The 22,636-nt window shown below is 39.5% G+C and overlaps 1 protein-coding gene across 3 annotated transcripts in view; it reads right to left on the reverse strand.

Annotated features, from left to right (window-relative positions):
• abcc5 (ATP-binding cassette, sub-family C (CFTR/MRP), member 5) overlaps positions 1–22,636 on the reverse strand; it is a 108,854-nt gene that overhangs the window by 72,272 nt on the left and 13,946 nt on the right. For all 3 annotated transcript variants that reach the window (XM_085990118.1, XM_085990119.1, XM_085990120.1), the window contains 5 exons: positions 20,951–21,098; positions 9,621–9,854; positions 7,021–7,194; positions 5,429–5,576; positions 4,224–4,372 (listed from right to left, as the gene is read on the reverse strand). In XM_085990118.1, the coding sequence (XP_085846244.1) occupies positions 4,224–4,372; positions 5,429–5,576; positions 7,021–7,194; positions 9,621–9,854; positions 20,951–21,098 (853 nt within the window). The remainder of the gene's footprint in view (positions 1–4,223; positions 4,373–5,428; positions 5,577–7,020; positions 7,195–9,620; positions 9,855–20,950; positions 21,099–22,636) is intronic.

The following is a 22,636-nucleotide window of genomic DNA, read 5'->3' on the forward strand; positions in this document are numbered from 1 at the left end:
GGGATAGAATATAAAAATAGGGAGGTATTGCTTCAGTTGTACAAGGTATTGGTGAGACCGCACCTGGAATACTGCATACAGTTTTGGTGTCCATACTTAAGAAAGGACATACTTGCTCTCGAGTCAGTACAAAGGAGGTTCACTCGGTTAATCCCGGGGATGAGGGGATGGACATATGAGGAGAGGTTGAGTAGATTGGGACTCTACTCATTGGAGTTCAGAAGAATGAGAGGCGATCTTATTGAAACATATAAGATTGTGAAGGGGTTGGATCGGGTGGATGCGGGGAGGATGTTCCCGATGATGGGTGAAACTAGAACTAGGGGGCATAGTCTTAGAATAAGGGGCTGCTCTTTCAAAACTGAGATGAGGAGGAACTACTTCACTCAGAGGGTGGTAGGTCCATGGAATATGCTGCCCCAAAAAGCTGTAGAAGCTACATCATTACATAAATTTAAAACAGAAATAGACAGTTTCCCAGAAGTAAAGGGAATTAACGGGTTACGGGGAGCGGGCAGGAATTTGGACATGAGTCTAGGTTCGGATCGGTCATGGCCCTGTGGGTAGCGGAGCGGGCCCAAGGGCCGTGTAGCCTGATCCTGCTCCTATTTCGTGTGTCTAATTCTGTTAGATTCAGGAGATGGTTCTGTGATAGTGGATTGGCGGTTAGGATCAGATCAGCCATGATCTTATTGAATGGCGGAGCAGGCTCGAGAGGCCGATTGGCCTACTCCTGCTCCTATTTCTTATGTTATGCTCCCTCCATGGCAAGAACGTCCTTCCTCAGGTAAGGTGACCAAAACTGCACACAATACTCAAGGTGCGGTCTCACCAAGGCCCTGTACAACTGCAGCAAGACATCCTTGTTCTTGTACTCGAACCCTCTTGCTACGAAGGCCAACATACCATACCATACCGATAATCTGGATTGATGCACCAGAGCAGTTAACCCCCAGGCAGTGTTACGCTGCCAGACATGCTGTCCTTCAGATGCGACGCTAATTCAAGATCCCATCTGCCTGATCTCATGCCACTATTTGAAAGCAGAAATCTGTGGTGTGGCCAACATTCCTCTCACAACCAGTATGACCAAATGAAACATGATGAACTGGTCATTCATCTTACTGCTGTTTGTGGGATATTCTTCAAACAAATGATTGTCACAGTTGCCTATATGACAAGTCACTGTCATCTAAAAGTAAATCACTGTGGGAATTGGATTGAAATTTTTTGACATAACACAATATATAACAATATTTGTTAATTTATATACATCATGATGAGCATGCTGTTTCAATGCAGTATTGAATCAAAATGCCAATAACGCTATTTGCAATATAACTGTACTCTCTAATTAAAAGACTTCAAAGTTCAGACCCTCATGTATTAGCAGTGTATTTTCCACTTTCTGACCAAATCATTTCCCAAGTTTACAAATCAACTTCCCCACTCAACTAACCAACTTCCAAGTCCAAATGGTTGTGTAAAACATTATCCTGGAAAAAGAAAGGTTTTCATTTACCTGGGATTTGAAAACCTAATATTTGTTTGAACTGTACTGGCCATCTCTCTCCTTAAAAAATGTCATGTCAGTCCCAATCACACAAAGATGCACAGTCCTCAGCCAAACTGGGGTTTCTGGTATATGTAGTTTGGTGCTACTCACTGGTCAGCATGTTTAACACCAGGGAAGGCAGTGGGGAGATGGAATTTCCTCCACAAATTAAAAAGGGAGCAAAGTTAGAGAGTGGATCATATTTAATTTAATTTTACAAACTCAAACACAATGAGCATGACGGCTTTTCATTAACCACTACTCTGAGTAAAATGCAGGAACATGTGCAGAACAGTTTCACCCACATTAAAGAACATGGAGAAGAATTGTCCTCTCAAGTTATGCAACAGCAAGCAAGGTATGATGGGATTAGTTGTAAAAGAGGTACCACAAATCTATTGCTGATTTCTGTAGCACCTTTCATGCTCGGAGAACATCACAAAGTGTTTTACAACCAACAAACTATTTATCAACTGCAATTAACATTATGTTGGCAACACAGAAGCCAGTTTGCGCACCGCAAAGTCTCACAAACAGCAAAGGAATGAACAACGAGATAATCTGTTATTGTTGGTGCTGGTTGAGGAAGGACACTGGGAGATCTCCCTGCTCTTGGAATAGTGCCGTGGAATCTTACATGTCCTACCTGAAAGATGGCACTTCCAATTTAGTATCAGCCTAAATTATGTGCTCAAGTCCACAGCGGGGATTGAACCCATGACCTTCTGACTCAGAGGTGAAGATGTACGACTGAGCCAACTGCCACTCAGCAGAACATGATTTCACACATACAGTACAAAACTTACTAAACACAGGGGGAATCTGCATACATTATCAAAATCTACTGTGAAGATGTTAATGAAAATTTCAATTTTCTTCTTTTGAACTTTAGTTAGAACTAACTTTCAGTATATGTTGCCATTTTGAAGATCTAACTCTTCAACTGAGGTCCAAAAGGACAAACTTGCCACCTCGCCTTATATCCCCAACAGCAACAGTGTCAAAAAGCTTGTATCAATTTCAGAAGCACTTTGTTCTTCTTAGAAATTTGTTTGGCCAATGGTTAAAATGGTTGAACTTCCTGGCATAAGTAGGCATATGACATGCAGCGCAGTTTTACTTGCAATGACGACAGCAAGGGTGTGCAATCCAGTAGAACAGCTGATTGAAATGCCAGGAGTGGGAAATGCTCAAAGATGGTAAGGGAACGGAACAGAGCTGTGTCACAGTTGTCTTTTGGTTCCCAGCTCTGTGATCACCCAGCATTTCCAATAGTTGGAGAATTCAACTGTCTTATTGAAGATGAAGCCAAGTTCCACAGCTAACTGTACTTTCTCAACTCTGAAAAAGCAGGCTTTTAACATTTGATGAACTGATCTATGGTGATTACATTGAATTCCATTTATAAATTATGTGGGATTCCAATATTTTTACTCATTTTTTGGAGATAATTTTTCTGCATGAAAAAGAAAGCCAGTGCCCATGCCAATAAATATACAAAGGCTGTTATTCCTTAAAATCAGAGCCACTGGCTCACGATTACTAAATCAGACAAATACTGTTTTTAATCACCTGGGATTCTAGGATCTTTACCAAGTTTCAGGCATGGCATTCCATGACATTGATGCTTTAGTGTAAACCAAAAATGGGCAACTTTTTGATCATCTAAACTTCACCCGACAAATTTCTGTATGATTAATTTCATACCTGTGCCAGCATCAACAGAAGCAGTATGTGCGGTGTAGGAAGGATTACAAATTAAGCCCATTAATGGCTTGCACAGCTCTAACAGAAGGGTGAGGCGGTTTGCTGCTAAATACAACAGAACAAGCCAACTAATTAACCCCAAATGTTTTTATTCATTGCAACTCAGCAATGCAATTTTAAATTATCATCCCAAAGTCAGGTCAGTCCTGTCCAAGAGGTAATCTCACTATAGTGGACAACCGCTTAAACAACTTCTGCTGTAGTAATTATCAAAATCATAAAAAGGAAACAATTTCAACAAACTATCAAGTCATTATCTAAAAGGAATTAAGCTGCAGTTCAGTGATTTTTTTTTGTGGGCACGACCATACTACTAAGAGTGCAACCGAACTGGCTGATCCTTCTTTACATGTCCTGATCATCCCAAGCTCTACCAGAATTACTATATCAATGACAAACCTAGCACAACTGAAAAAGAACATTTTAGTACATAACTCCTGACAACAAATAGCCTACCAGCTACAAATAAACTTACCACTTATAAAATTACTTTGGCTCTGTATAGGGTATTCAATAATAAATCTGGCACATATAAACTATGTAATATTCCCTCCAATCCAACACAGCCATACACTCTGGTATACTCTTCAATAAGCTCCTCCACCTTGCCACACCCCACTCCCCTTTTGAAACCTTCTCAAAATATATGTATTTGATGAGTTCTGACAAAGGATCTTTATTCAAAACATTAAGTTATCCTTTCTCTTCTCAGAACATGGCAGTCCCACATTTTATTTTCAGCATTTTGTTTTTATTTCAACATTTGCAATTTGTTTCCCTTTCTAATCTTCATTTCTCTCCCCCCCCCCCCCCCCCACAAATACCTGACACATGAAACATTGCATCTATTCACATATCTGCAGAAAAGCCTGCAGGGTTACTCTTCATCATGCAAACTAACCTCTGCAGCAGTGAGGTCATATCCCAAGAGCATGTGGACAGAGAAAGTTACTACACTGGCTATAACCACAACAACTGGAGCAACACCCACTGTGATGCTTTGAAAATATCCAGCATACTCCAAGTTTTGGCGTTCCTCCTCTCGGATTTCTAGCAAGGAAAAAAAGTTGGAGATAGTCAGCAAAACCAAACATATATTTAAATTCAAGTGATACAAGCAGACATGAACTGTTAATACTTAGAAAGATCTCGATTTGTGAAAGTATGTTGTGCACTTTGTGGAAATCATTTTGAAAGGTAGTTAATATGAGGAATATCATACACAAGGTCTACTAACACAAAAATTCAAGTTAACCATTTAATGATATAAGGAGCTAAGCTCAAAGGAACATTGATTTTCCTCATTTGAATGACTGCCTATTCAATTATATGCAGAGGTTGAACAAACAGGGATAACGGTTAAAGTTTTAGACTTGAAAAAGGCTGAGAGGTGACCTAATAGAGATCTTGCAAATTAAGAAGGGGTTTGATAGGCGTAGAGAGGATGTTTCCACTTGAGAAGGAGTATAAAGCTAGGGGTCATAAATATAAAATAGTCACGAATAATCCCAATAGGGAATTCAGGAGAAACTTCTTTACCAAGAGTGGTTAGAATGTGGAACTCACTAACACATGGAGTAGTTGACGCGAATAGCAGAGAGAAGTATGAGGAAGAAAGGAATCGGGTTAGATGAAGTAGGGTGGGAGGAGGCTCGTGTGGAGCATAAATACCAGCATAGACCAGCTGGGTTGAATGGCTCGTTTCTGTGCTGTAAATTATATATAATTATTCATCAAAACAAACTTTATGGTGCTTATACCAGAAGGAAAAACTGACAGGTACCATCAATCTATCTTCTATACTACAGCCCAGATGGAAACACAGTTTAGGTTGCAATGGAGCAGCAGGTATCAAGTTCAAGTTCACACTTGCCTAGTGCAAATGATATGGAGCAACAGTGGGTAAATGGAGTTGTGGTGCAATTCAGCCATGATCTAATTGAATGGCGGAGCAGGCTCGAGGGGCTGAATGGCCTACTCCTGTTCCTAATGTTCCTTTCCCAAGTGTTGATTAAGTCTATGAAAAGGAGCTAGGAAAAAGTGGATCAGTCAGATAAAGTGCACTTTGAATCAAAGGACTTAAATTCATTTTTAAGCTATACTCACCGAGAATGCTCTGTGAAAACGCCTTCACCCAAGCGTACATTTTAATAAATTTTATGTAAGAGATGATTTCATTCATTCTTTGAACACGTTCGTCAGTCACAGTAATGCACTTCCTTCTGAAGTATACAGTCAGCCGAGACACGAACATCTTTTACAAAACAAAATAAAAGTTTCAATACAGGACATGGCTTCCGACTTAAAATAGCTGCAAGAAAGTAGCTCCAACAGAAAATTACAAAAAAAGTGTAGATGTTCCCATGGTAGTTCACTCAACTTATTATTCTTGGTTTAGCAAAGCCTTCAGTTTACACAGAGGAAGCAGTGAAGTTGAGAAGAGAACATAAATATGGGTATACCCTAAAGAGCCACTGAGGGAATGAAAGGTTGGAATATTAGTAGATGAATTTTTTTTGATTCATACAGTAAAGATTTTTATTCCCCTTTCTTCATTCTCATATATGTATTGAACAAATAATGACATACCAGGAGGAGAAATATTCTCTTTAATGAGATGAAGCCACTGTAGAATAAACTCATATGCAAATGATCCATCCTTGCTGCAATTAGAGCTTGTTTATGGATATCCTTTCAGACCATCTTGACTGGAGGCCTGAGATAAGATGGAAGGGACTTTCCCAAAATAATTAAAAATAATTTTTTTTATATTAAAGGAGATGAACAGAGGCTCCACCCAAGAAGCAGGAACCTTCAGGAGAGAGACATTCAAACTCTAAATTGCCCTCAAGTAAAACAGATCAACAGCTTTGCATTATTAGACAGGCACTGGTGGGGTGGGGGTGGGGGGAGAAGAAAAGGAGTCGAAAGCAAGAAAATATATGAGCAAATAAGTGAGCAAACTTAACAAAAAGTCATTTTCTTAAGAAATGCTTTTATTACACAAAGGAGGCCCATAATACTTCCTCTGCTAGTTACCTCATGGAATCATTAGTACTTTTTCTGAGAGACAATCACAGAAAATCAATAGTAATAACGAATTGCAGAAATAAAAGGAACCCCTTTCAGTATTGAAAAGTGTTTGAAGTGGGAACGACAGTAGGACTGCCCATTATAAACAGGCAAACTGAAGGTTCCTACAGGGAAGGTGGGTAGACAGGGTTCTTTTATACAATGCATGATGAGAAATGTGTTAACAGCAGACATCAAAATTACAGCATGTTCCGAGGTTATTGTCCCTAATGGTTAACTCTGATCAATCCTGAAGTATGTACAGGATACGAAGATTTAGAAAACTGAGCTTCAAATTAAAAATCAATGTATACAAACTCACTGCACTTTTAATGGAAAAAAACTTAATTGAACATGGTACCAAAATATGCACTGTAAAAGTAAGAGCAAAATTAAGTGTTTAAAATGTAACATGTAAACAAACAATATACTATTAATTAAAATAAACCATGTCCAAACTGATAGATGCTTAAACCATAGTTACAATAACAAAGATTGTTACTTTTATTTCAAAATTAACATTGCTGCACTATAACCATCAGTGTAATGTGCCGCATTTCAATACATAACTGCTCCTCAATTAAACTATTTACATTTTTTTTTTTTAGGAACAGGTCACAACTCACCATAGATGGATAGAAGAGTATGAAGACTGCAGAACCAAGGAAGGCAGTGGGACCAAGTAATGTAGTGTTATAAATCATTCCCAGAACTGCTACAAGAGGCCCACCTGCCAACAAGCTTCCTACTGCAGCAGCTTCAAACAATCGCTGTCCATCGTTTGAGCAGATGTTGATAAGCTGTGGAGAGGAAGAAAATCAAAACATTAGATGGGTTCTACAGATAAGACAGACTCATGACATTTCCCCCCTAAAATTTTGCTGCTAATTTTAAAGAAGTGCCATATACAGATACACACACTCAAAGGTTTCCAATTCAATAGCTACATGTTTTCCCTGCTGTCTTTGCTCATTTGCCATTACATCATTTTTAGAAGGACAGGAGCATTATAATCATAAAATGAACAATGTGTTATTCTGCTGCCAAACTGCACCGTGTGAAACTTGTGTGTCCCTTAAAGGTCTCAGGGTGCATTTGTTGCGTCTTGCTCAGGTCAGCAAGAGGCTTACTGGTCATGGTAGATTCTTATATCAATTAGAGATTTTTTTTTTTTTTTTGAATACACTTTTAGTGTAACACATATTTGCATTTAATATGCAGACATGCAACAGTTCCAGTATACATTTTAAAATTATATATTAATGACTTATGACTGTGTGCACTTCCTGTCCACAAGCCTTAGTTTCTGTTGTCACATATTTTGTGCAATGATTTATAGCTGCCTGTCAAACTACACATGCAGGCCTGCTAACACTTATGGAACTGTAGCACAAGTCTCCTAGCTCCACCCACCATTTTCTTCTTTCTAGTACAATTTCAGTACTTACCTAACCTTGAAATTTTAAGCATTCCCGGCCGGTTGAAAGAAAAATCTTTTCACACTTTAATACTTTGGGAGGCTACATTTTTCCTGACCTCCAAACCTCGATTATATGCCACCCACTCCCATACCCAGCTTTCGCCTCGCCATTTACTTTCATCCTTGGGCACATCCCCACTCACTTCACACGCCACAACTCTTATTCACTTTCAGGTCAGGGTCTGCATCCTGCGATTTTCCTGCTCCAGCTCTGGCCTACCACCTCGCCGTGGTGGCCCAGCATCGGGCCAGGGCCTATTTTCCAGCCCTGGCTTTTCCATCCTTTTGCCTCCCGTAATGCTATGCCAGTGCCAGGCCTCATATCTGTGATCGTCACTGATAAACCAGCACTTAAGTTCTCAAAGTGCTGTAAGTGCTTATATAATGCATTATAGCACCTATTGCACTTTAGGAAATGCACTGCCAGCTTACCAACAAAAATAACAGACCAGGCCATGGACAGCATGGTAGTGTGGGAGGCAACAGGGAAGGTAAATAGCAGTCAGCAGATCTTAATCCGACCAGCATGGCACAGCAGGAAGTCAGCAGGTAAAATACATTTTTCATAGGCACAGGGAAGAGAATGGTGAAGAAACTAAGAAACAGATGGCCCGAGGAGGAGAGTGCAGGGAGAGACCAGTCAGTGGAAGAGGTCATAGAGCACTGGATTAGCAGCTGAGCTGGGAAAGAACAGGGACATCTGCCGCACGGAAGGGCTGTGGCAAATCACAGACAAAGCCTGGAAGCAAGACAGATACCATATCCTCCATCTTCCAGTAAGTACTGCCCCAGGAGATATGCAAATATATTTTTATGAAAGTGCTCAGACACAGATTTTTAATACATTACTAATCAATCTCCTGTGGCACTTTGACAGCGAATCAAGACCAGTGGATACCTGGAACAGGATGAGCTGATGCATTTGAGTCCCCATTTTAAAATCATCTATCTTCCCATTATAAATTCCTGTATCTACATGGAAACAACCTAACTTGTTACACTGTAATTACACACGCACATCACCACCACCCCGCCATCCATGGAAGTGCTGCATTGCCACAACCGACAAGTGAATGCAGATACAGTACGACAACTTTACATAGGCAATATAAATTTGACCAGAAGAATTTTTAGTGGAAATATAAAAATAAAGATAATGTATGACTTTTAAAAGGAGATAGAATTATATCTGTATACTGATCCAATTATGCCCCTTCCTCCAACCTGCTTCACCTGAAATCTTGCCAGTAGAGGTAGGCATCTCCCGGTTTTTTTTTTTTTAAATCATCAGCATCAGATATTTAGTGGCAACTTTTTCCCCATTGCAAGTTCCTATGTCCGCATTCATAATGTATTTTGTCTATGTAAACTTATCGTTCTGATTGCACAATCCCCCATATCTTCAGACTTTCCCTTCAGTGCTCCCCCTAGCCTACTTCCTGCACTGGGCTCCCACGCCTCATACTCCAAAATTAGTCCATGCAAAAACATCCCTAACTCGGAAATATTTCAGACCCTATTCTGCAATCCCACCGAGCGTCAAGACCTCAGCATGACCACATTACATCATTCACACTGACCCACAATGCTGTTGCAGCCCTCCCTGTATTAAGAGTTAGACAGATATTGGCCTGAAACTGTTTTAAATTCATATTTTGGGTCTGTTTATTAATCCATGCATGTCTGATTCTATCAAGCTAACTATTGCATAACTCTGCTCTAACAAGACCTACATTGTGAACATACCTCACCCAGAGATTTCTCCTTTATGTTCTTAAGTTTCAGAATCTTATCAAATGCCATGGTGAGGACAGCTCCTCGAAGTCTGGCAGCAGTGCGGTAGTTCAGTGCCCAGGTCATTGCAAATGACCAGGAACGGACTACTTCGGTCATAAACAGCCCAAAACTTAACAACAAGCCATACTGCAGGTTCGACTCACTCAGTGCTGCATAGTCCAAAAGACGCTTCACAAGAAAAGCCTAGAAAAGGAAAACACCAGTGTGCATATGAAAAGGTATTGTAATTGTTCGCAAATTTAAATAAAAACATAACAGATAGAAAATATATATTTTGAATTTTACATTCCTTATTTTATCATATTCCATTGTGACAATCTATCAGAACAGTGTACCTACAGTTGACTGAAGAATGAAGTGGCAGTGTTTGCAAAACACTCCTGAAAGTAAACAGTGGGAGTTTAATCATACTAGAACAGGAGAAAAACAGATGAGATGCTTACATTAGAATACTTTTTGGTTATTGCTTTACCTCATGAAAATACTCACCTCCCATACAAATCTACTGTACTGGTGTCAATAGTGGGAACATGCAGACATATAACTTAAAAGGAGGAAATGGATACCACAAGAATGGCAATTTTATCACATCATGAATTCAACTCACATTGAGGGGGACAATTTTATTGGAATTTCAATGATTTCCAAAAAATACAACACAACAAATAATTTTAATGAAAGCCCACATATAAATACATAAAACTATATGCAAAAATTGAATGCATCAGTTACACAGTCAAATTGCTACATTCTGGTCATAAAACAAAATACACTACATTTTATCTGCATTGCTACAACCAAGAGTGTTTAAACCTACATAAATCCACCATGAATTATATACTTTGCTGAAATAATTGCATATCACCAAGTCAACCACCTTTTACAAAAAGAATTTTGCAGAAAAGTGGAAGCCTCAGAGCATCTATATTACAATACTCCACACATGATCTACATTTACATTGCAGTGCGTGTGTATGCAATTTTTCTTTGGGAGGGAGAAATCAGTAGATTCAGTACAGAGCTCACTACAGGATATAGATTCCAAGAAACAGTTAAACAGAACAGATCTTCTCAAGTTGTGCCAAGTCAAGAATTAGATTTTGTGTGACCCATGAAAGACACACACTTTTGAGAATGTAGTGTCAATTACATACAAGGAATGAGCATTGTACTTAAAATGCAATGTAGTATTCATTCAAACCCTTAACAGTTTTAAACATTCTACTTGTACCAATTTCTACACAGATAGAAATTGTTAATCCTTTTTTTGTACTACATGCATTCAATGCTTCCACTGCCAGTGAACAGGGGTGGGTGTGGCAGGGAGCGTTGGGAAGACAGTGGATAGAAAGAGGAAGAAGAGGCAGAAACATGGCAGCAGGTGAATTACTCCTAAAAAGAGCAGCACAGTTTAAAGATATTTCACAGTGGTGCATTTTGCATTGTTCTCTTTTGGAGCAGTGAAATAAGTCTAAAAGGAATGTACTCTCTAAATTTACCCTTTTAGAATGTATGTATGTTTTTTCTCAGACATCCTTTCTTTAAAACTTAACCTTGATAAATCCTGGATATTTCAGGGTTCAAGGGGAAAAACTGCTTAACTGCACAATGTTCCTTGCTGCTAGAATGTAATTGATTCAAAGTCTTCTGCTATATCAGGGCTTTTGCAAACAAGAATTGAAGGAGGTCACATTTTCATCAAGTGCATGATTTACTGAGCCAGCAATGAGCGGCTTGAGATTGTAGCTGTCACTGAGCACCAATGCAGTCACTCTGAATTCACTTGTAGTTCTGCTAATTAGTACGAGGATCTACCCGACTAGCTTATTACTAATTATGATGCATAAGAAACATATTTAGTAAGTCTGTCATATAGTTCCCTTGTATAACCCCCGCCCCCACCACCCCCATACCATTAACTGGCTCAATGATTTCAGTTACCACAAACATGTTACAAGCACTAAAACCTGGTTCTGGCTCACCCACTTATACAGTATGGTGGTTTCCACATTTCTGGAACAGCAGTGACTATATCAGTAATTGTCCTGTTTTGCCTACTGTCACATTTGCTGGCATATTTAAATGTAGGCACAGCACAGAAGCTATACTGCAGTCCCGTCCCCCCATTATCCTGCGCACTAGGCAAATTAACCCTGCTTCATGCAAGAAGAAATCTGCTCCTTCAGCCCATGTTACAAACTTGCTTCAAATGACTCACTAATTAATTTGCACATTAACAGCAGAGGACACTCATTTTTCTTCAGAATAAGTTTTTGTATATATAAATAAAATACATAATCAAATTGGCATTTAGAACCAAGATAGATTTTTTTTTTATAAATAGGAGCAGTTCATCAATTTAAAATAATCCATTACTTTTCACACTACACCTATGTCAGAAATTTGAGGTGATGTTAAACATTTGTCTGAATCATACAAGTGCTCATTTTAAAGAGGTGCAGTGTACAGAAAGGCAGTATGTATACACGCATATGTATCCAAACATCAGAATTCTGAACACCGATGCAGGATAATTTAAAATAAACTTTTCGTAAAGGTCCAGAAAGGCATGAAAACAGCTCTGGAGAAATCACAGAAATTGTTTGTGTCCATCAGTTCAAGCATAGTCTCATTAACAAATCAAATATGCTAGCTTTATAAATAGTGCCAGTTTGCATATTAAACATTAACTGCAGTCTCAGCAATTCTTTCACATTTAATCCCACAAGAGGATCAAGCCCTAGTTAGAACGTTGCTGTAATGCTGAATCACTCATCTCATTTTCACTCTGTAGCTAATCCCATCATGTTATTCTTTTCAGCGGTGATTCACCATATGAAAACAACTGTCCATTTCCTGGTCAACTGCATTGCACACCAAGTCAAATTCGAAATGGCTGTTCTTGCAAACTCTCCAGTCATGTTTTACTGAGATCATATAAATACTTCTGCAAACGTGTAAACTCCAGTTGAATGTACAAGATTAAATTTGTAATTGTTTAGATATTACACCTCAGCAGCTGTAAACAACGAATTAGTGAAGATAGAGAAAGAACAATTCTCCATTTGAGTAGTCAGCCTAAAAGTGCTCAGACTGCATAACAAAACATTGCAGAGGAAGACAGTAGCAGCACTTTCTCAGAAGAATCTTCATCTCAAGCTTTAAGTGGAACCAGCTTATCATTCTTGCTTACATTTACCATACAAGTCTGATCCCAAATTGAGAAATGTGATGCTTGCCGTATAAAAAAACGTCAACACATTAACATTAAAAAAAGGACAAAATACTGATAAAAGCACTTGCACGCAGCATGCACTGAATTATTTCCAAAACAAGCTCAGTAACGTCACTTTTTTTTTTTCCCAGGAGGACCATTACTCTACCACTTCTATTATTCCCTGTAAAATACTGTGATTGTCACAAATTAGTTTGTAGTGTAGTATTAGACAAATTTGTCAAGTTTCTCGTCTTCCACAAAGATTTTCTTCCACTGACGTTGTTTATTTCCAATGAATATTAAAACCTGGAAACAACTGCTGGTATAACATAACTAAACAAAATTAAAACACTGACTGGGTGGCTTTAAATGGCACTGAACAGGTTACTATTTGTAATCACTACCTTACCTTACAGCATGGTGACCATTTCCGTACGACTTCTCATCTCATCCAAAAGAACCTTTACATGGCAATCCTGTGAATGCTAAGAATAGCTTCTGTTGTGCATTTCACTACAGAGACCTCGGATTTGTAAATAAATCACAGTATTAGAGAACCCCAAAGTAGCAGAAAATGCAATGGAGTTTTTCAAAGTAACAAATCCTCTCTCCTCTTATCCCCTCATGTATATTCAATTATCCTAAGTTGTCCATTGACAAAAATACCAAGATCCCAAGGCATACTCAAAATAGATTATTTTTAAATAGGGTTTCACAATTGTCAGTAAGTATCTTTGTCGAACCAACCAGGAGAACACAGACTTGGCAAGACCTATTCAAGAAACACAATCTGATCAACAGGTTCTCCTCCTCCATCTTCTATGCCTTTTCCACCCCTACACTTGAAACAAAGCAAATACTGATTCACTAAGAAATACTTCCAAGAGGAAAGGCCAAATGCTAAAACTCATTCAAATGCATACAAAAGGCTCCTGCCATGCAAGTTAAAAACTACAAATTTCTGGTCAAGAAACAACGAGTAATTTTGTTACCAAGTTGCTGTATCCTATGTTTATCTGTTTATAGCTTTATTTTAAAAAATCTGAATTGCCTAAATGGTCAACTATGGTGGTTCAGAAGTTTGCAGAATTCCACCGCTCCCCACCCCCCCCAATGTTAAACCTCTCCCGTGCCAGGGCATAAATGAGCCAGGAAAATCAGCCCTATTCTCTCTACCAGCCAAAAGCCAAACATTTAAAAACTCTTTCCCCGTAACTATGAAATTACAAATTCTTTGAACCATCACAAAAAAATGTCATGGTTCGGCAGATTATTGTGTTTCAACCAAGAACGAAGAAAAATTAGTTGTAGGACCTACTTATTAAAAATTCTCCCTTCATAAGCAAGATATTCAAACTGTAGTAATAGATTCAGTCTTGCATCTATACATTTATACTCCTAGTGCTAAATTCAGCTTCCTTCAGGCCCTGGGTCATGGCATACAACAACTTGCATTTATACAGCGCCTGTAATGTAGCTAAACATCCCAAGGCGCGTAACAAGAGCGTCATCAATAAAAAATTTGACACTGAGCCACAGAAAGAGATATCAGGACAGATGATCAAAAGCTTGGTCAAAGGGTTAGGTTTTACATAAGAAAATAAGTAGTAACTTGCATCCTAGGGTACTGAAGGAGGTGGCCCTAGAGATAGCGGATGCACTAAGGATGATTTTTCAGAATTCATTAGACTCGGGAACAGTGCCGATGGATTGGAGGGTAGCTAACGTTACCCCACTATTCAAAAAGGGGGGTAGGGAAAAAGCAGGTAATTACAGACCTGTAAGCCTTACATCAGTTGTGGGCAAAATGCTGGAGTCCATCATTAAGGATGAAATAGCGGAGCACTTAGCAAATGGGGACAGGATAGGACAGAGTCAACATGGATTTACAAAGGGTAAATCGTGCTTGACTAATCTATTGGAATTTTTTGAGGGAGTAACTGGTAGAATAGATGGGGGAGAGCCAGTAGATGTGGTGTACCTGGACTTCCAAAAGGCCTTCGATAAGGTCCCACATAAAAGATTAGCATGGAAAATTGAGGCTCATGGGATAAAGGGGAAAGTTTTGGCGTGGATAGGGAACTGGCTGTCAGATAGAAAACAGAGAATTGGAATAAACGGCTCATTTTCTGAATGGCAGGCAGTAACAAGTGGGGTACCACAGGGATCTGTCCTGGGCCCCCAGCTGTTCACAATTTACATTAATGACCTGGATCAGGGAGTCGGATGCAGCATTTCCAAATTTGCAGACGACACTAAACTAGGAGGGGGGGTGGGCTCAGAGGAAGAGACCAGGAAGCTCCAGAGCGATTTGGACAGACTGGGCGATTGGGCGGATAAATGGCAGATGCACTATAATGTGGACAAGTGCGAAGTTATCCACCTTGGGTGCAGGAACGGGAGGGCAAATTATTATTTAAATGGCAATAGATTGGGAGAGGGGGAAGTACAGAGAGACCTGGGTGTTCTTGTACACCAGTCACTGAAGGCGAGCATGCAGGTGCAACAGGCGGTCAAGAAGGCAAACGGTATGCTGGCCTTCATAGCAAAAGGGTTAGAATACAGGAACAGGGATACCTTGCTGCAGCTGTACAGGGCACTGGTGAGACCACACCTCGAGTACTGTGTACAGTTTTGGTTGCCTCATCTGAGGAAGGATGTTCTTGCCATGGAGGGGGTGCAGCGGCGATTCACCAGGCTGATACCAGGAATGGCGGGAATGACCTATGAGGAGAGACTATGTAGTTTAGGGATGTACACACTGGAGTTTAGAAGATTGAGAGGGGACCTCATAGAAGTGTATAAAATTCTGACAGGTCTAGACAGACTGGATGCAGAAGGAATGTTTCCCTTGGCGGGTGAGAACAGAACTAGAGGACATAATTTAAGGATAAGGGCTAAACCATTTAGGACAGAGATGAGGGGGAATTTCTTCACTCAGAGAGTGGTGAACCTGTGGAACTCATTGCCACAGAGGGCAGTGTACGCCAGCTCATTAAATATATTTAAGAGGGAATTAGATATATTTCTACGGGCAAAAGGGGTTAAGGGTTACGGAGAGAAGGCGGGGACGGGATACTGAATTAAAGGATCAGCCATGATCTCATCGAATGGCGGAGCAGGCACGAAGGGCCGAATGGCCTACTCCTGCTCCTATCTTCTATGTATCTATGTATCTATGTAAGAGCAGGAGTAGGCCATACGGCCCTTCGAGCCTGCTCCGCCATTCAGTAAGATCATGGCTGATCATTGACTTCAACTCCACTTTCCCGCCCAATCTCCATATCCCTCGATTCCCCTAGAGTCCAAAAATCTATCTATCTCAGCCTTGAATATACTCAAAGACTCAGCATTCACAGCCCTCTGGGGCAGAGAATTCCAAAGATTCACAACCCTCAGTGAAGAAATTTCCTCCATCTCAGTCTCAAATGGCCTACCCCTTATCCTGAGACTATGCCCCCTAGTTCTAGACACTCCAGCCAGGGGAAACAACCGCTCAGCATCTACCCTGTCAATCCCCTTCAGAATCTTGTATGTTTCAATGAGATCACCTCTCATTCTTCTAAACTCCAGAGTGTATAGGCCCATTCTACACAATCTCCCATCATAGGACAGCCCTCTCATCGCAGGAATCAATCTAGTGAACCTTCGTTGCACTGCCTCCAAGGCAAGTATATCTTTCCTTAGGTAAGGAGACCAAAACTGTGCACAGTACTCCAGGTGTGGTCGCACCAAGGCCCTGTACAATTGTAGCAAGACTTCCTTACTCATATACTCCAAACCCCTTGCAATAAAGGCCAACATGCCATTTTTGCCTTCCTTATTGCTTGCTGTACCTGCATGCTAGCTTTGTGTTTCTTACATGAGGACACCCAAATCTCTCTGAACACCATTTGAAAGTTTCTCACCATTTAAAAAATATTCTGTTTTTCTATACTTCCTACCAAAGTGAATCTCACATTTCCCGACATTATACTCCATCTGCCACCTTACTGCCCACTCACTTAGTCTATCTATATCCCTTTGCAGACTCAGTGTTCTCCTCACAGCTTACTGTCCCACCTAGCTTTGTATCATCAGCAAACTTGGATACATTACACTCGGTCCCTTCATCTAGGTCATTAATATAGATTGTAAATAGCAGCGGCCCCAACACTGATCCTTGCAGCACCCCACTAGTTACAGCCTGCCAACCTGAAAAAGATCCATTTATCCCTACTCTCTGTTTTCTGTCCGTTAACCAATCCTCTATCCATGCTACTATATTACCCCCAACCCCATGAGCCCTAATCTTGTGTAATAACCTTTTATGTGGCAGCTTATCGAATGCCTTTTCGAAATCCAAATATACATTATCCACTGGTTTTCCTTTATCTACCCTGCTAGTTACATCCTCAAAAAACAAATAAATTTGTCAAACACTATTTGCCTTTCATAAAACCATGCTGACTCTGCCTAACCATATTATGATTTTCTAAGTGACTTGATACATGGATTCAAGCATTTTCCCAATGACTGATGTCAGGCTAACTGGCCTGTAGAATGACTGTTTTTTCTCTCCCTCCTTTCTTCAATAGTGGTGTTACATTTGCAACCTTCCAATCTGCTGGGACCATTCCAGAATCTAGTTTTAAGGAGCATCTTAATCAACATAGGTAGGCTTTGTAAGACAGTGTATAAGTTAATAGGGAAAAATAACAACAATATAGAAGTCAGTATAAATATATTTGTATTGAGAATGCACTCCATGTGAGAGGCCAACAATCCTACAAGCTTCTTTTTTTTCTATCTATATGCTCGAAAGCTGTGGATCACTGTAGTTTTAACAAGCATTTTCCAGAATACTCAATATTGCTTTTTTTATGGACTTGAAGTCTTACATACGAGTTTAGAATTGCAACAGCTCCAAAAGTACCCAGATAAGAAGTTTGGTTTATAAAAGCAGAATAGATTAAATTAATGCATAAGGTGGATTCACAAATGGTTCTTAGCACTGAATGACATTTAAAAGTGCACCATTTCTAACAAATGGACCAGATAATCAGCCCTTTTTCAATATTGCAACTCAGTAATATTAATTTGGAGCAGATTTGATTGTTTGGAGAAATAGGTCAAATTCCCATCATTAAATTTCCAATGTTACGTCTAGTTGAAGTAATTCTCCATTTGAAAATAAAGGAGTAAAAGTACTACAAGTGTTACTGGGCCATGTCGAACGGCAATGGTTCTGTTCACAGATCCCCGTAGTAATTTTAATAGTTAAATGAACTCTATAGCGAAATGCACAAAAGCTCTTCTCATATTTCAGAAAGACTTGTATGCTTTCTGTTTCAATTTAAAAAGTGTTAGAAAGTTGTGGGAGAGATCAGACAGACCAATATAAAATGACATTTAAAACAGCACGGATTCTCTGACAAATACACCAGATAATCTGCCTCTTCCCAATATTTAAATTCAATGTGTCAGTTAAGAGCAGCCATTGTTCCAAAATATTGAAATTGCCTTGAAAGAATTCAAAAAGCAATTGTAAAAATAGTTCAGAACCACCATCAATTAAATTACAGTTTCCTTCAATAAACCTAGATGGATCATGCAAGACTCCAAGTATGACTTAAAAAAAAAGCATTTTGTGGCAGCAACTTCCATGAAACTTGAAACTCAGCTGTACCCTTCACCGTAGCTTGTCATAAGCCATCAATACGTAAGTAGCAAACTATATTACCCTCCACTTCTAGTAACGCTGATTCCCTCAGTGCATACACCAATCCCAAACTGAAAAGGGAAGTAAAGTACTGTGAGGCTTCTCCAAATAATCATCGATGCACAACAGCAACCCAATTCACTTCCTTATAGTATAGTCCTTCCCCTCTGGGTTAACATTGAGCTTCCACTCAATATCTCCCCTTATATGTAATTAAAAATACAAGACAAAGCAAACCTGGTACAAAAAAAACTTGGTTCTTTGGTCGTCACTGCAACTAATATGGCATAAGCACAAGCACAGACTAATCTGGTCAACCTGCAATTTACAAGACTCACTTGTCAGTGAGTGGTAATTCTCTTGAGCTTTATTGGAAATTAGAAATAATCAAATTTGCTTGTTATATTGTCTACAGTGAACAAGTAGTTCAATTAACATTTACTATTTATAGTCAGAGAAAACCATTTCCCAACCTACAAATGAAGGTTTGTGCAATTAGAGAACATTTTGAAGTACTAGTGCCAAAAGGTAGAGACATATTGCTTTAAATAAACTTCTACTGTACCTGACTTGCAAAAATCTCTAAACAGATCCGAATGCTAACTACACAATGGTGCCTCTCATGCAATTTTATAATTGTGGACTTGTTGCTACTCTTTTGGTTACAGTCAATTTTTTTGACCCCCTAAAATAAGCTACTGCAGAATATCCAAGTAGTTTTTTTGTAAAAACTCAGTCCAATAAACAATCTAAAGGAGTCATTTCCAAAATAAGCTGTTCTTTTAGATTCAATTTCAGAATACCACAGCAACAATAACTTCAATTTAAAAAGTTTGCTCGGTGTGCAGAAATCATGTGAATTAAATTTTCAAGCTTCCCTCCCTCCCACCTCTGATCTTCATTATAGTTACTTATTATGCTCTTAATTTGGTTTCAGAGAATACATTATACCATAAATCAAGTGAGTTTCCCAAATCAGAGGTTATGGATTGCACACTGAACCGATCTTGAAAACAAGCAGTTTCAAATTAATCTGTACAGCAGCCTAAGAGAGAAAATTCTGCCATGTTTGTAAAAATGACAATGTTTGCCCCACAAAAATAATCACTATCCCACTCAATAACTAAACTTTTCACTCATAACCCCATGCTGTATCCCACAGTAATAAACCAAATCCAGGAACGGCCCTAAAGCTTGCCTTTAATTCCTCAACATCACTGGCATTTAATCAACCCCTCCCAAAAAAGCTCGCCTGAAATCTGTTCTCCTTATCGTTCTTTTTCCACAGCAACTAGTTGCTTAACCAGAAGGGACACCCATTTCAGTTAAACCCCAAAACTCAGCCAGTTACTCCCAAAATACTGCCAGTTCCTCTTGTTTCATTTCCCAGCCTCCACCTTCCCCATCCTAGTAAAGTTCATACATACTGTACTACATATTTCTGGAGAGAGCAGCTTTCTGCAGGAGGAGATTCCTTTTCCACAGAACTTTAAAGATGTCCTTCCAGAGCAAAAACAACATGGTTAGAAGATTCAGTTCAAGTGATTTTACACACACACACCCCAAAAGTTATACAAACATTCACATACTGCATTAGCAAGTCAGGCAAAATAAGCATTCTGGATATATACACTTCGCTTCCCCTTTAAACATTTCCCAATAAATTCAAACATACATAGCTGTTCATTTGTTTTCCTGCAGTATTTATTTGTCTTTGTCCAGGCAGGTTTTCCACATACTGCATTAAAAAGGATTACAGTTTGAGTTTCAATTGAACCCAAGTTAAAAATCTGATGTACTTTGAGATTTACTGGTGCATCTGACCGATTCTGGAGTAAAGATTTACTCACGTACTCCAAAAGCAATACCCCTGCATTAGGAAACAAGATATTTATCAACTTATGAAACTAGATCAACATCACACTTACACTATACTAGTCCAATTCAAATCTAGTTAGCCGTCATTGTCCTTTCATTTGAAGTAAATTCAGTATCTGTATAAAAAAATCAAACGACTTAACAGTTCCAGCAATACCTTGTTATTAGCTTTACAACTGGCATGCAGGGATGCAGCACAAATCATATGGTTGATTCAATAAAATGATTCCAGGCAGTCGTGGTTTTACATCCATGCCTTCCATCCATCTCCAACAACAACCTCCCTCTTTGACACTGGTTGATGGTACGATTAACAATTTATTTTAGTGCAGTGATAATTATATTTAAGCAAGGTCGTGTTGAGGAAAGTGAGAAGAGCCATAATGTGACGACCATCAGTAAAAGTGTTCTCCTCTCCCCTACCAAAAAAACCAGCAAGTGTGTAAAAGCTAGTAAAATTTCAAAAGTGCCGAGATAACTTACTGGTCCACAGAAGCCAGCCACCATTGTAACCATCAAGCAGATCACAGAGATGACCAGCCGTGTCTGGCAGAACCTCCAAATCACTTTGTTTAGTGAGGCATTGTCCCGGCCACTTTCTTTCAACTCTGTTTGCCACAGCCGTTCTAACCTGCAGAAAGGCAATATACGCAGAATTTGAGGATTTGAGCAACAAAATGAAAAAAAGCTTTTCAGTCACTCAGCATTAATGGGGGGTTTTTTTTTTTAAGATAGCAAAAATGTTTATCCATTCAATGAGAGGAAAATAATTCAGTTTAAACAAAAAACAAGAAATATGCAATTACAGCATTTCAGTTTCTGGTGCAGTCTGAAAACATAGTGTTAAAATGTTCTGAAGTTTTCACATTAACCTATTGCAACAGTTTATTGCTGTTGAAATTGAGGCTTAATTTTGAGGCTTTTACTCCAAGCTTTCATTATATCAAGTTTTATTATTTATATAAATTTAAGTGCTGAGCATTCTCAGCATAGTTTCAGTGTATTGTGGAATTAAAGTCGTAACAAACAGCCCACAAATGCAGTTCAATATTCATCATTACTAAAGTGCCATTTTAAGACTCAGATCCCTTTAAATATAGTATATAGCCAATCTCACTGCTTCTCTTCACAAAGCTCTACATAGTGTAGAGAAAGAACACACAGTTTGACTGAAATGTGTCACTTTGGCATCAGCTGAACAGCATTCCATAATGGACATAGGGAAATTTTCATCCTCGCTTCTTGGTCGGTAAACCAGCAGGGCGGATCACCCACCCCCTATAGAAACTGCCCCATTTGCATTTCCATTGATTTCAGTGGAAATGAAGAACAGGCATTTCTGTAAGCAGCGTTTTTTTTAAATATTCGTTCCTGGGATGCAAGGCCAGCATTTATTGCCCATCCCTAATTGCCCTCGAGAAGGTGGTGGTGAGCCGCCTTCTTGAACCACTGCAGTCCATGCGGTGAAGATACTCCCAACAGTGCTGTTAGGGAGGGAGTTCCAGGATTTTGACCCAGCGACGATGAAGGAACGGCGATATATTTCCAAGTCAGGATGGTTTGTAACTTCGAGGGGAGCTTGCAGGTGATGGTGTTCCCATGTGCCTGCTGCCCTTGTCCTTCGAGGTGGGAGAGGTCGTGGGTTTGGGAGGTGCTGCCGAAGAAACCTTGGTGAGTTGCTGCAGTGCATCTTGTAGATGTTACATACTGCAACCACAGTGCGCCGGTGGAGGAGGAAGGAGGGAGTGAATATTTAAGATGTCCTGGATGGTGTCGCGCTTCTTCAGTGTTGTTGGAGCTGCACTCATCCAGGGTGATCCATTCCGCCAGGTTACTGTCCAGGCGGCAAAGTTGAAAATGATCCCCAAAGTATAAACAGAAGTTCCACTCTATGTGCAAAGTCCCAATATAGTTTGGATATTCATGATTTCGATTCTCATTTCCTTACCATTCAATCCTTTGGAGTCACTCTGAAGTTCTATTAGTTCCTTAGCTACTTCATGCTCTTAGTTCAATTGTTTTATTGGTAGTTTCACACAGCAGTCCCTGAGTGATCTCAATCCTCTCCCTTTCATCATTTTCAGTTATCTCACTTGCTGTCCTATTATGTAACTTTACTTACCATCTCAGAATTTAAGTCCATGTTACAGCAACCTCACTCCATCTCTC

The sequence above is a fragment of the Somniosus microcephalus genome, chromosome 6, assembly GCF_052327205.1.
Source record: "Somniosus microcephalus isolate GS21.2 chromosome 6, FLI_Smic_1.0, whole genome shotgun sequence".
Taxonomy (NCBI): Eukaryota; Metazoa; Chordata; class Chondrichthyes; order Squaliformes; family Somniosidae; genus Somniosus; species Somniosus microcephalus.